Source organism: Palaemon carinicauda, chromosome 13 (genome assembly GCF_036898095.1).
Source record: "Palaemon carinicauda isolate YSFRI2023 chromosome 13, ASM3689809v2, whole genome shotgun sequence".
In the NCBI taxonomy this organism is placed as follows: Eukaryota; Metazoa; Arthropoda; class Malacostraca; order Decapoda; family Palaemonidae; genus Palaemon; species Palaemon carinicauda.
In genome coordinates, this window is record NC_090737.1 from 7,699,042 (window position 1) to 7,714,041 (window position 15,000).

The following is a 15,000-nucleotide window of genomic DNA, read 5'->3' on the forward strand; positions in this document are numbered from 1 at the left end:
AACATTCGCTGCAAGTTTAAACTTTTCTAATTATTTCTCTCTTCTTCATATCTACTACTCTTTTTCCTCGTAATTATTACTTTATTAATTTGAATAAAACACCATGTCATGTCTGTTGATTTTGGGTATTGAAATCCACAATAATAATAATAATAATAATAATAATAATAATAATAATAATAGTAAAAATAATAATAATAATAACAATAATAATAATAATAATAATAATAACAACAATAATAATAATAATAATAATAATAATAATAATAATAATAATAATGGGTATTAAAATCCACAATTATATGCGTTGTATATTTAAAAATGGCAGGAGTTTTCACACTTTTTTCAAAGTTCCTCTTCAGCTTAAGAATAAAAAAGTTTTACAATGTTAAAAGGTAAACCAAAAACAAATGAAAATTACATGATTAAAAATAATTAACCTAAAGTAGCCGCCGAAACTAACACTTTCATCCTGTAATTGACATTCGTTTTTAGTTTACCTTTTATATATGTAAAACTTTTTTTGTTATTACTATTTACTATTAATGTTTTTATGATAACCAGGCTGACATGAGTCTTTTTATAGTTTATATAGGACATATCTGTTTTGACGCTGTTACTGTTTTTAGTATGATATATTGGTAATTTATTCTTATCATTTATTTATTTCCTTATTTCCTTTCCTTACTGGACTATTTTTCCCTGTTGGAGCCCTTGGGCTTATAGCATCTTGCTTTTCCAACTAGGATTGTAACTTGGCTAGTAATAATAATAATAATAATACTTTAATTTTATCTTCACAGCCAATATATATATCAATAAGTCGTAGATTTCATAACTATGCACTAAAGAAATATAATTTTTTCCTTTTCGTATTATAGAGGATGTTCGCAGATTTTATAAACGATGGATTACAAAAAAGTATTGATTCTTCCCCCATGGATTCACCTCAGAGCTCAAATTTCACGGTTATGGCAACTACAGTGTTGTAAATATTCGATGTTCGTAGTAACAAGATTACTTGAAGCATAATAAAAAGGCCCATTATATATATATATATATACATATATATATAAATACATATATATACATATATATATATACTGTATATATATGTATGTATATATATATATATATATATATATATATACATATATGCCATATATGTATACATACATATACAAATATATCTATCTACCTACTTATATATATATATATATATATATATATATATTGTATACTGTATATATATATATATATATATATATATATATATATATCAAATATATATATATATATCAATATATATATATATATATATATACATATATATATGGATATATGTATACATACATATACAAATATATCTATCTACTTACTTTATATATATATACATACATATATATATATATATATATATATATGTATGTATATATATACACACATACTGTATATTTATATATGTATGTAAATGTACTGTATATGTGTATGTATATATATATATATATATATATATATATATGTATATATATATATATACATATATATATATATATATATATATATATATATATATATATATATATATATATATATATATATATATATATACATACACATACATGTCTCCAAAATATAAAACTACGCAATAAACCTAATCCCTTTCTAATCACTTACAAAAAAAAAGTAAAAAAGACAAAAACTCCGAACGAATCGAAAGACTTACTTATAAGTATTCCTAATAAAAGTCCTCAGGATCTGATCCCGCTTGTTCTTCTCCAGCCCGAACTTGACGTCCTCGTCGTTGAGGGTGAAGAAGGCGTCGAAGGGCGTGACGCCGAATATGAGGTCGTAGCTGGCGAGTCTCCCGATGTACGACTGGCGGTCGGTGTCGTAGTCTGTGTCGATGACGACTCCGTCCACTGTGGGGCCGAACGCGTAGTAGTATTCGGGGACCTGAAGTTCAATTAATTGATAATTAGATGTAGGAAAAAAATATAATTATAATTGGGAATTAGATTAAATATGTAAGTAATAAATATTTATTTGAATGCGAAATTAATGGATAATTAAATGTAAGAAATAAAATTATAATTATAATTGGGAAAAAGGTTAACTATGAATAATTTCATACAAAATTAATAAAAATTTATCGAAATGGAAAATTTAAGGATAATTAAATGTAAGAAAAAAATATAATTATAATTGGGTAAAAGATTAACTAGGTAGGTAATTTCATAAAAATCAATAAATATTCATTTAAATGCAAAATTAATGGATAACTAAATATATAAAAAAAAAATCATAATTGGGAATAAGATTATTTATGTAAATAAATTCTTATAAATTAATAAACAACTTTTTAATTACAGAATTTATGGATAATTAGTGTAAGCAAAAAGTTTAATTAAGTAATTTCCTAAATATTAATAAACCTTTTAAGTAAAAAAAATATGGATATTTAAATGTAAGAAAAAATATAATTATAATTGGGAAAAGATTTACTATGTAAGTAATTTCATAAAAATCAATAAACAACTTTTTAATTACAAAATTTATGGATAATTGAATTATTATTATTATTATTATTATTATTATTATTATTATTATTATTATTATTATTTTTATTATTAATTGCTATGTTACAACCCTATTGGAAAAGCAGGATGCCATATGCTCAGGGGCTTCAACAGGGAAAATAGCCCAGTGAGAAAGGAAACAAGGAAAATAAAATATTTTAAGAACAGTAACATTAAAATAAGAAATAAAAAATAAATACAATTGGGATAAAGGAAATAATTTCATAAAAATTAATAAATATCCTTTTAAATGAAAAAAAAAATATGGATAAATAAATGTAAGCAAGAAATAATTTTAATTGGGAAAAAGGTTAAACATGTAATTAAATTCATAAAACTAATAAACAATATTCAAATACGAAATTTATGGATAATTAAATGTAAGAAAAACATAATTATAATTGGGCAAATCATTAACTATGTCAATAATTTCATAAAAATTAATAAAAAAAAAACTTTTTAAATACAAAATTTACTTCATAAAAATAAATAACAAACAACAAATGCAGCCGTTTCTAGTCACTGCAGGACAAAGGCCTCAGACACGTCATTTGACATGACTGGGATTTGGACATTTTCATCACCACACTTTCCACTGCGGATTGGTGATGGTGGGAGACTTTAGTCTCGATTGCTTACAGCAAACTAACCTAGTATGGATGGCCCTGATTAGTATACCTTTGCTGATCTTGGCGATACACAAATAAACATAAATAACCAACCATATAAATGTGAAATCATCTTTAAAAGCATATAGGTACATTAAAAAAGCTGAAAGAAATTGGCCTATGTCAACCAAGTGTATCATTTAATAATAATAATAATAATAATAATAATAATAATAATAATAATAATAATTATTATTATTATTATTATTATTATTATTATTATTATTATTATTATTATTATCATTACTTGCTAAGCTACAACTCTAGTTGGAAAAGCAAGATGCTATAAGCCCAGAGGCTCCAACAGGGAAGAAAACCCAGTGAAGAAAGGGAACAAGGAAAATTAAATATTTTAAGAAGAGTAACAACATTAAAATAAATATCTCTTATACTGTATAAACTATCAAAACTTTAACAAAACAAGAGGAAGAGAAATAAGACAGAAGAGTGTGCCCGAGTGTACCCTCAAGCAAGAGAACTCTAACCCAAGACAGTAGAAGCCCATGGTACAGAGGCTATGGCACTACCCAAGACTAGAGAACAATGGCTTGATTTTGGAGCGTACTTCTCCTAGTAGAGCTGCTTACCAAAGCTAAAGAGTCTCTTCTACCCTTACCAAGAGGAATTGGCCACTGAACAATTACAGTGCAGTAACCCTTTGAGTGGAGAAGAATTGTTTGTTTGTTGTTTGTATAAAAAAAATCAAATTTTCTCTGTAGTAATGATTGACTGATTTTGAGTTTTCTGGCATCCTGGCATCGCACGTCATTGACACCGATATTATTATAAATAAAGAATAAAAAAAATTCTATTTAAAACCATAAAAGCGAAGATGTCCTTATAAAAGTTAACAATAAGACAGACAAAGTATAAGTATTCACAAACTCAAAACCCCTTTATTATAAGTTTTTATTTTTATCACCAGTCTATTGAGCTTTTCTGATAAATCTGGCTAATTACCTTAACTCCTTTTTAATCCCATTTAAGTTTTAACATGAGATTAAAAGGTTAATGACTGATCACATACATATTGTGCGTGTTCATCCTACAATAAGACAGGAATATATGCTGAGGCTCTTAAATGTAAAGGTATACATGCTAAGAATCTTAAATATACATATATACATACACTGAAGTATAAATACACATATACGCTTTGTGAAGCTAAAGGTATACATTTTAAGAGTCTTAGACATATCACACATACATACATACACACATAGTAAAGTATATATACATATAAATGTTTCGTGAAGCTGACATACTTACATACACACATACATACAGTAAAGGATACATACATATAAATGTTTCGTAAAGCTGACATACTTACATACATACATACATAGATACATACATACAGTAAAGTATACATACATTAAATGTTTCGTATAGCTGACATACTTACATACATACATACATAGATACATACATATAGTAAAGTATACGTGCATATAAATGTTTCGTGAAGCTGATATACATACATACATACATAAATACATACATACAGTAAAGTATACATACATATAAATGTTTCGTGAAGCTGACATACTTACATACATAGCATATAGTAAAGTATACATACATATAAATGTTTCGTGAAGCTGACTTACTTACATACATACATAGATACATACATATAGTAGTATACATACATGTAAATGTTTCGTGAAGCTGAGATACTTACATACATAGACACATACATATAGTAAAGTATACATACATATATATGTTTCGTGAAGCTGACTTACTTACATACATACACACATAGATACATACATATAGTAGAGTATACATATATGTAAATGTTTCGTGAAGCTGACATACTTACATACATAGACACATACATATAGTAAAGTATACATATATACAAATGTTTCGTGAAGCTAAAGCAAATGAACTGTATTGACAGAATATAGGCCAATTAAAGTTTTTTCTAGAATCATTAAAACTAAATAATGATAATAATATACATCAAAATATGTGATTCTTTAGTATACATGCATACATATGCATCAAATTAAAAAAAAAAAAAAACTCACACCTCTGTAAGTGCTCGCTAGTTTAAAAGGTTGAAAGGCCACTCATGAATGGCAAAGGCAAGGGACAATGCCATTGCCCTATCAAGCAGGACAATGCCCTAGAGACTGACCATATATACATATGATCAGCGACCAAGCCCCTCTCCACCCAAGCTTGGACCAGGGAGGGGCAAGCAATGGCTATTGAAGACTCAGCAGATAGACCTAAAGGCTCCCCAAACATCCCCATCCTTAGCTCACAAGGATGGTGAGGTTGCAGCGACCCAATGAAACTAACTCGATCCCCAGCCTGGCGTTCACCAGTCAGGGACGTTACCACATCAGCCATCACAAGTCTGTCAAATTTAACGTGAAAAGGGATTGGAAAATCAGAGATAGGAATGAATAACAAAAGGGTTGAGTGGCCATAAAAAAAGCTAATTGGTGTTATATCATGAATTCTTTTATTCGCGGTGTATTGTTGATGAAACAAACGACTGAACCCGGATATGGAGAGGTGCAACCCGAATCTTTTCCAGCGGGAGAGGAAGAGAGACGAGGGGGGTAGAATGGAATGCGAACTATTTTATTTCACTCAAAATTGTGATTTCGATGGAGTCTGTTCATAGACAGTTGAAAGATAGGTGAGAACATATCATTGTTAAAGAAAAAATTATAAAAGTTACCAAAAAAAAAAAGAAAATATATAAAACAACTGAAAATGTAGGCATATTTAATCCTTTCAATATCTAAACAATTTATTAAACAATTCGGAAGTTACAGGTTTATAGGCAATTGAAAGAAAGGTAAAATTATATCATTGTTAAAGAAAAAATAAATATTATTCTTGGAAGAAGCTACATTGAATTTTCTGAGATTAAATTGTACTGGCCATCAAATATCGTCAAAGAATAATAGTTATTCTCGGAAGTAAAATTTAAATTTCTGAAACATAATTAATTATATTCATCCTAATTTCGATCATTAATGATGTTGAACCAGCTTTTGCATCAATTTTAATGATTCTAATAATAAAAATTACAATTTTAATAATAATAATTTTAACAATTCTAATAATAATATTTTTAGGAATTTCAATGATGATGATGATGATGATAATAATAATAATAATGATAATTTCAACAATTTCTCTAATAATAATATAATAATAATACTAATAATAATAATATGTTAATTCGGAATTTCAATAATAAATATAATAATAATAATAATAATTATACTACTACTACTACTACTACTACTAATAATAATAATAATAATAATTTTAATAATAATATTTTTTGGAATTTCAACATTAATAATAATAATAATATTTTTAGGAATTTCAATAATAATAATAATAACAATAATAATAATAATAATAATAATAATAATAATATCCATCTCCTTCAAACATCTAGGTAAAAGAGCGAGAAAAACCACACTGGGGACGCCGATGGAAAATTGAGCTATGATACGCTGCTCTGATGGGAAATCTACGTTCAGCGAAGCAGGAAGAAAGATGCCTTTGGCGTCGAAACGACAATAAATGAAAAGAAAAAGGTGTAGAACGTAACAGAACAGGTTTTCCAAATGAGGAAAGGCAAACGTCTGATCAACTGCAGCTTTAAAAGGCTAACCTAATGGTAGAAAAAGGCCGAAGATATAGCATTTAAGGCTGAACAATTTAAAAAAGGCAAAATTTAGATCTAGCACAAAAAGGCCAAATTTTGTGTTTTTTGGCCCGGAAAAGGCCAACCTGGCAACCCTGATTACCAGCACAAGCAATATACCGTCTATGTCTGGTTGTTGACACTCGATACTGGGAAAAACTTAACGTGCAACTGTTCATATTGTCTCGCAAATGTACGTAATTCACGAGAGAAAAGCTATCGGTCTAGTCTTGCGCAAAATGAAAGTGATACATGTTGGAAACTCAATGATGCTTTCTCTCTCTCTCTCTCTCTCTCTCTCTCTCTCTCTCTCTCTCTCTCTCTCTCTCTCTCTCTCTCTCTCTCTCTCTCTCATACGTACATAACTCATATAAAATCTATCGTTCTACTCTTACACAGAATTGAAATAAAAGATGCTGGAAACATTCAATGTACTCATTTGATACTATGAAAAAAAATGGGAATAATATACTGCATATTGTATTTCGTTTGAGATATAAGAACTCTCTCTCTCTCTCTCTCTCTCTCTCTCTCTCTCTCTCTCTCTCATTTTTTTTGCCATTCAATCAGTGGTGTGACACGGCGTAGTCGCCCAAACGCCTCTAGGAGTGTGTCTGTTAAGCAGAAAACTTATTTACGGCGAAATTTGGTTGCCGCTGATCGATAACCAATCTGGCGCAATTTTCGGTTAATTTCGGGGGAGGGTTTCAACTTCCTGAGAAGATGAGGAAGTTTATTAGAATTTCCTCCCCTTCAACATTTCCCATCCTCCTCCCCTATCTAACTACATCCTCTAAGTGTAGAACTCTCTACACAGAGGTGTTGGTGTTAGAGCTAATTTATTTTACTGACATACACACTCCAACTTTTGTGGTCACTGTCTTTTGATGTTTCTTTACTGGTAAGTGAAATCTGCTTTCATGTATATTGGTTCAATTTCTATTAGTGGTTAGAATCTATGAAGATCTCCCCTATATTATAAAGCAAGTGTCTGGTTACATATATATATATATATATATATATATATATATATATATATATATTTACATATATGTATATGTATATATATATATATATATATATATATATATATATTCTGGCTACATACATATACACATTGTAAATGTATATATACATATACATATACATGTATATATATATATATATATATATATATATATATATATATACACATATACATATATAATTTCTTTTCGATCACGCTCAGCTCTCCCCGTCCCTCAGTGTAAGGAATAGAGAGTAGTCATACCCTAGTGAGAAGGGTTTAAGTATGCGTGCATATCTATCTAAATATCAAGCCGTCAAACGAACTTTTAACGTTTTCAAAAACACCTACTTTTCATCTTGGACTAATTCCAAGCTTCGTTAAACAAGCAATATTGTAAATATCAAGAAAGCAATTTTAAAAACGGTTTGTAAAAAAAAAACAATAGACAGTAACAAAGATTGAATAACCATAGTATTGATAAAGGCTTCGGAAGATTCTTGAAGGAAGTGAAATGATGTTGAATGAAAGAAGTGGTGAACTTAATTAAACTTAAATTTAATAAGGGTCGAGGGCATGAAATCAATTGCTCTAAAGACTTTGAAGGAAGTGAAATTATGTTAAAGTGGTGAACCTAATTAAACTTGAATTTAATTTGCGTCGACAGCATGATATCAGTTGTTCTAAAGACTCTTGAAGGAATTAAAATTGTTAAATTAAAGAGGTGAACCTAATTAAATTGAAATTTAATTTGGGTGGACGGCATAAAACCAGTTGTTCTAATGACTCTTGAAGGAAGTGAAATTATGTTGAATTAAAGAAGTGGTGAACCTAATTATACTCAAATTTAATTTGCGTCGACGGCATGAAATCAGTTGTTCTAAAGACTCTAGAAGGAAGTGAAATGATGTTGAATTAAAGAAGTGGTGAACCTAATTAAACTCAAATTTAATTTGCGTCGACGGCATGAAATCAGTTGTAATTTAGTAGTTGAGATCTAAAGTAAATAGTAAATCAATATAATCAAAGTTTGAAGTTGCTCTATTATAGGAAATAAATGACGCTAAGATTATACCTAAGGTATTTTATAGCCTTAGCTCTGTGGTGCTTGATTATAAAGCTTAGGAAATTATTTATTACGACTCCGTCAGAGAGTATTCAAATAGAAGCTTTGCGAAGTAACAAAGATTTCATTTATTAGAGAGAGAGAGAGAGAGAGAGAGAGAGAGAGAGAGAGAGAGAGAGAGAGAGAGAGACTCTTGTAATTTTTTTTTTTTTATTTTTTGATACATTATTTTCTCGAAAAGAATTTTGTTACATGTATTCTATAGAGTTTTATCCTTAAACCTTAAAAGAATATGCTTTAAGGATACTTAAATACAATTAATGCAGATAGTTGATTAAAGACAAAATATTAGAGACAAAATACAAACTTCTGTACTCGAGGCAAATTGCCTAATCTCCAATAGCATCAAAGAATTAAAGTGAATTTTCATCAAAGCCAAGATAAATAAATTTATGGAACTTTCATGAGATATGAGATATAATACTTGTGTGGGCTATTTACCCCCCCCCCCCCACCCACCAAAAAAATGGCGGTGAATAAAAAAAAAAAAAAAAAAAAAAAAAAAGACTGAACATTGCAAGATAAAGACTATTTATATATTTCTACCGTATGGAGATTGAAAGGTTGAAGGAAGCCATTAAGGAAATCTTAAAAAAAAGGGAAATACAAACCAAGAGAAAAAAAAACCGTACATATATATCACCGCGGGTGAATTAAAGGCGCACATACGAAAGGGAACCCATCAAACGGAACGATTTAACGGCTGAGTACGACCGAATGGCTAAAGGTCAAGTAGGATATCGTAGGATATCTTTAGATAACAAGTACGATATCCTGAGCCACAACTCTGTTTTTGAGCCGGTGTGCCCTTCCTTTTCTTAAATAAAAGAAAGGGAAGAAGAGGAGGGTATTTTTAGGGACACTTCTTTCAAGAGGACGTTCAGCATCCGCAGATGGGATGAGAGGGGAGAGGGAAATTAGATGGTGAATGGGTTCCTACAGGGGAGGTAAAATAAGGAGTTCTGAAGGATGTATGGGGAGAATGGATGGTTGAAATAAGGGAATGGAGGCAAATCTAAAATTAAACATACGTAAAATACGATTATGGAGGCAAATATAACAGTAAATAGATGTGAAATAAGGATATGCAGACAAATATAACAGTAAATAGTGGTGAAATAAGGATATGGAAGCTAATGTAACAATAAATAGATGTGAAATAAGGATATGGGGGTATATACAACAGTAAATAGATGTGAAATAAGGATATGGGGGTAAATATAACAGTAAATAGATGTGAAATAAGGATATGGGGTAAATATAACAGTAAATAGATGTGAAATAAGGATATGGGGGTATATATAACAGTAAATAGATGTGAAATAAGGATATGGGGTAAATATAACAGTAAATAGATGTGAAATAAGGATATGGGGTAAATATAACAGTAAATAGATGTGAAATAAGGATATGGGGGTATATATAACAGTAAATAGATGTGAAATAAGGATATGGGGTAAATATAACAGTAAATAGATGTGAAATAAGGATATGGGGGTATATATAACAGTAAATAGATGTGAAATAAGGATATGGGGTAAATATAACAGTAAATAGATGTAAAATAAGGATATGTAGGCAAATATAACAGTAAATAGAAGAGAAATAAGGAAATGGAAGCAAATAAAACAGTAATTAGATGTGAAATAAGGAAATGGAAGCAAATATAACAGTAAACAGATGTGAAATAAGGATATGGAGACAAATATAACAGTAAATAGAAGTGAAATATGGACATGGAGGCAAATATAACAGTAAAAAGATGTGATATAAGGAAATGGCATCAAATAGAACAGATATTAGATGTGAAATAAGGAAAAGGAAGTAAATATAACAGTTAACCGAGGTAAAAAGATACACACACACACACACACACATATATATATATATATATATATATATATATATATATACATATATATATGTATATATATACATATATATATATATACATATATATATACACATATATATATATATATATATATATATATATACATATATATATATATATACTAAAATAAAAAGTATAGCTATATATAAAAAGAGAATAATGCACTAGTTTCCGACCAAACTAAAAATAATCTGAAATTAAAGAGAAAATCGACACGAAAATACATGCACATTAACAATAAAGGATAAGGAAGAATAATCCTCTTTAAAAACAAGTGATAAAAACTAAAAAAAAAAAGAGAAAGAGAAGTCTAAAAATTATGAATAAAAAACTTTCAGAGAATAAAATGAGAAGAAGGAAAATCTTTAGGAAGACGCGAAAACGAGATGAAGTAACACAAGTACCAACTAAAGTCTGTTAATTAACTGACGTGGGAGCAAGTAGAGCCCAAGGAGTTCTTATAAAAAGGTAAGAAGAAGGAAAAGAAGAAGAAGAAGAAGAGGAGGAGGAAGGAGAAGAGGAAGAAGAAAAAGAAGAGGAAGAAGAAGAAGAAGAAGAGGAAGAGGAGGAGGATGAAGAAAAAGAAGAAGAAGAAAAAGAAGAAGAAGAAGAAAAGGAAGTAGGAGAAGAAGAAGAAGAAGAAGAGGAGAAGGAGAGGAAAAATATGAAGAAGAAAAAGAAGAGGAAGAGGAAGAAGAGGAGGAGGAAGGAGAAAAAGAAGAAGAGGAGGATGAAGAAAAAAAGATGATGAAGAAGAAGAAGAAGAAGAACGATGTTTGGAAAAACTTTCTCTGGAGGACAGGAGATTTGGGAGACAAGAAGCCCAGAAACTGGAAGGGGAAAGATAATGAAAATGTGACTGTGGTCACTCTGTTTGGATAAGTTATAAAACTAAGTTATAAAAAAACTTATTTGAAAACTATAATAATTGACAATGGAGTTAATAGGTAGAAATCTTTTCTTTTTCTTGTATATATTTCGCCATGAAAATTATATACTTATAGCAGATAAACAAAGACACTGGCATATATATTTAAAGATGGATATATCATGCTTAGATTTTCTAGCGTTTTGTAGGTTATATTTTCTAGCATATGATTTTACTGATTAATTAGTTATATTCTCTAGCATATGATTTTACTGATTAATTGGTTATATTTTCTAGCACATGATTTTACTGATTACTTGATTTCGCTCTATATAAACGTTATATGATAAATTTGGAAAAAGCAACTTTGTATTCAATCATCTCACACTTTAAAAAAAACCGTAATTTTAATCGTAAATTCTCCGTACAAATATTCTGTTCTCAGCCGTATTTCAGTAAAATACGGACGACCGTAATTTTACCATTCTTTATTATCTTTTACGGGTTGGTAACCGTAATATCACTCCTTGACGCCAATATACCCGTTGTTAAAACGGTAAAAAAACTGGAATAAATTTTGCCAGAAATTTATCGTTTTTCTAATGCAAATTTTTAAAAGTGTAATAGTTTATCAATGTTCCACTTCAAGCTTTATTCCAGACAGAAATCGAAAACATACCACCTAAAAATCTCTCATAAATGTGTCATATTCTTTTGACCTTTGCTTCTCTCGTCAATGGCATTCTTTTCTGTCTGGATGTCAGCAGCTGTCTGACTAATATGCGTTCGGTGCTGGACAAATTTGCTAGTAGTTGTTGTTTCCGTTAAAAGGGCGATAAGAACTATTATGAGGAAAATCTTTTGAATATATATATATATAATATAAATATATATATATATATATTTCCCCTATTTGATAGACTAAGTGTCTGGATAGTTAACTATATATATTTAATATATATACTTGTATATGGTGAGCGTGACTGGAGATATATATATATATATATATATATGTATATATATATCTATAATTATATATATATATATATATATATATATATATATATATATATATATATATATATATATATATACATATATATATACAATTACATATATATGTATATATATGCTGAGCGTGACCAGATATATATATATATATATATATATATATATATACACACATATATATATATATATATATATATATATATATATATATATATATATCTCTCTCTCTCTCTCTCTCTCTCTCTCTCTCTATATATATATATATATATATATATATATATATATATATATATATATATTTCTTTCCGGTGACGATCACCAACACTGACAGACGTATAACTACACGGTCTCTCACTATCTCTAGGGTAGGGGTTTCCACCCTCTCGTCAGCTGGTTGCTGCAAGCACTTAACGCACAAATTGGCTTTTTCTAAATAATAAATAAATAAATAAATAATAAACGATTGCTACTTGGATCAAGTCGATTTGTTTCTAGAAACAGATTCATATATTCCAGTTCCAGAAGGAGTCTCTCTCTCTCTCTCTCTCTCTCTCTCTCTCTCTCTCTCTCTCTCTCTCTCTTCTCGTATATATACATACATATATATATATATATATATATATATATATATGTATATATATATATATATATATATATGTATATATACGAGAAGAGAGAGAGAGAGAGAGAGAGAGAGAGAGAGAGAGAGAGAGAGAGAGAGAGAGAGAGAAACCATGTATCCTTTCACACTTGTTTATATATATATATATATATATATATATATATATATATATATATATATACAGTCGAATGGATCACAAAAAAATCAAATGATAAGTGATTAATAAAATAAACGCAAATAAACGCAAATAAACAACTCTATGAATCTGCGAGTAAATCTTCTTTCCAAAATGTAATATTCGCCCCTACGTCAAAATATTCATATAGAAATTTTGAACAATAAAAAAATCAATAAGTTTATTGTTCCGTTATGTAATAGTTTCATGTGGAATTTCAGTGCAGTTTTCAATGGAGACGTGGGCAATAAAGAAGACAGAAGAGAAGAAACTGGATGTGGCAGAGATGAAAATGTTGAGATGGATGTGTTGGGGTGACAAGAAAAGATAAGATACGGAATGAAGTAATTAGGGGTACCACAGGAGTTAGAAAACTATCAGATAAGATACAAGAAAGTAGACAGAGGTGGTATGGTCATGTCATGAGAAGAGAGATGAACAGTATATTGGGAGGAGAGTGATGGATATGGAGGTACAGGGAACGAGAAGGAGAGGGAGACCAAAGCGAAGGTGGATGGACTGTATCAAGGATGACCTTCGATCAAAGGGATTAACCGGAGATGAAGTGTGGGACAGAGGTAGATGGAGAACGCTAGCCAGAAACATCGACCCCATATTAAAGTGGGAAAAGATGCAGACAAAGAAGAAGAAGAAGATTCAATGGGCTAACTGAAATTTAGTGAATGAAATCAAATATGCTCGGCGTCAATGACATTAGATGTTAGGATGCCAGTGAACCTCAAATCAATCAATCAATCAATCAAAAGTGCCCATCAAACATACGGTAAAGGATAGACACAGAATTTCGTCAACTATAAGAATGCAATGTCTAAATTTTTTTGTCCTTTTGTATTGGAAGAAAGTTCTTTCAAAGAATATATAGCATCTTTGATCCAATTTCATCCTGAGGTAGGAAGTATTATAGTCGACTGATTGAAAGGCTGCTCATGAATGGCAGAGGCAAGGGACAGTGACATTGCCCTATCATGCAGGACAATGCCCAGGAGACTGACCATGTGTACATATCAACGCCCAAGCCCTCTCTCTACCCAAGCTAGGACAAAGGAGGGCTAGGAAATGGCTGCTGATGACTCAGCAGATAGACCTATAGGCTCCCCCAAACCCCCCATCCTTAGTTTGCAAGGATGGTGAGGTTGCAGACCAAAGAAACTAACGAGTACGAGTGGGACTCGAACCCCAGTCTGGCGTTCACCAGTGAGGGACGTTACCACAACGGCCACCACAGTATTATCAAAACTCGAGGCAGAAATGCTAGTTAACTTGGATTACTAAACTTCCAAAATAAAATGAGGCCATATGTGGTGTTGAGAGACAGAGTATCTCTAAGAACAATCTG

At 29.9% G+C, this 15,000-nt stretch overlaps 1 protein-coding gene across 1 annotated transcript in view; it reads right to left on the reverse strand.

Moving 5' to 3' along the window:
* Nucleotides 1-15,000, reverse strand: part of Nlg3 (Neuroligin 3) — a 169,028-nt gene that overhangs the window by 41,922 nt on the left and 112,106 nt on the right. Inside the window, exon 4 of the mRNA XM_068385093.1 lies at nt 1,727-1,956. Within this exon, the coding sequence (XP_068241194.1) occupies nt 1,727-1,956 (230 nt within the window). The remainder of the gene's footprint in view (nt 1-1,726; nt 1,957-15,000) is intronic.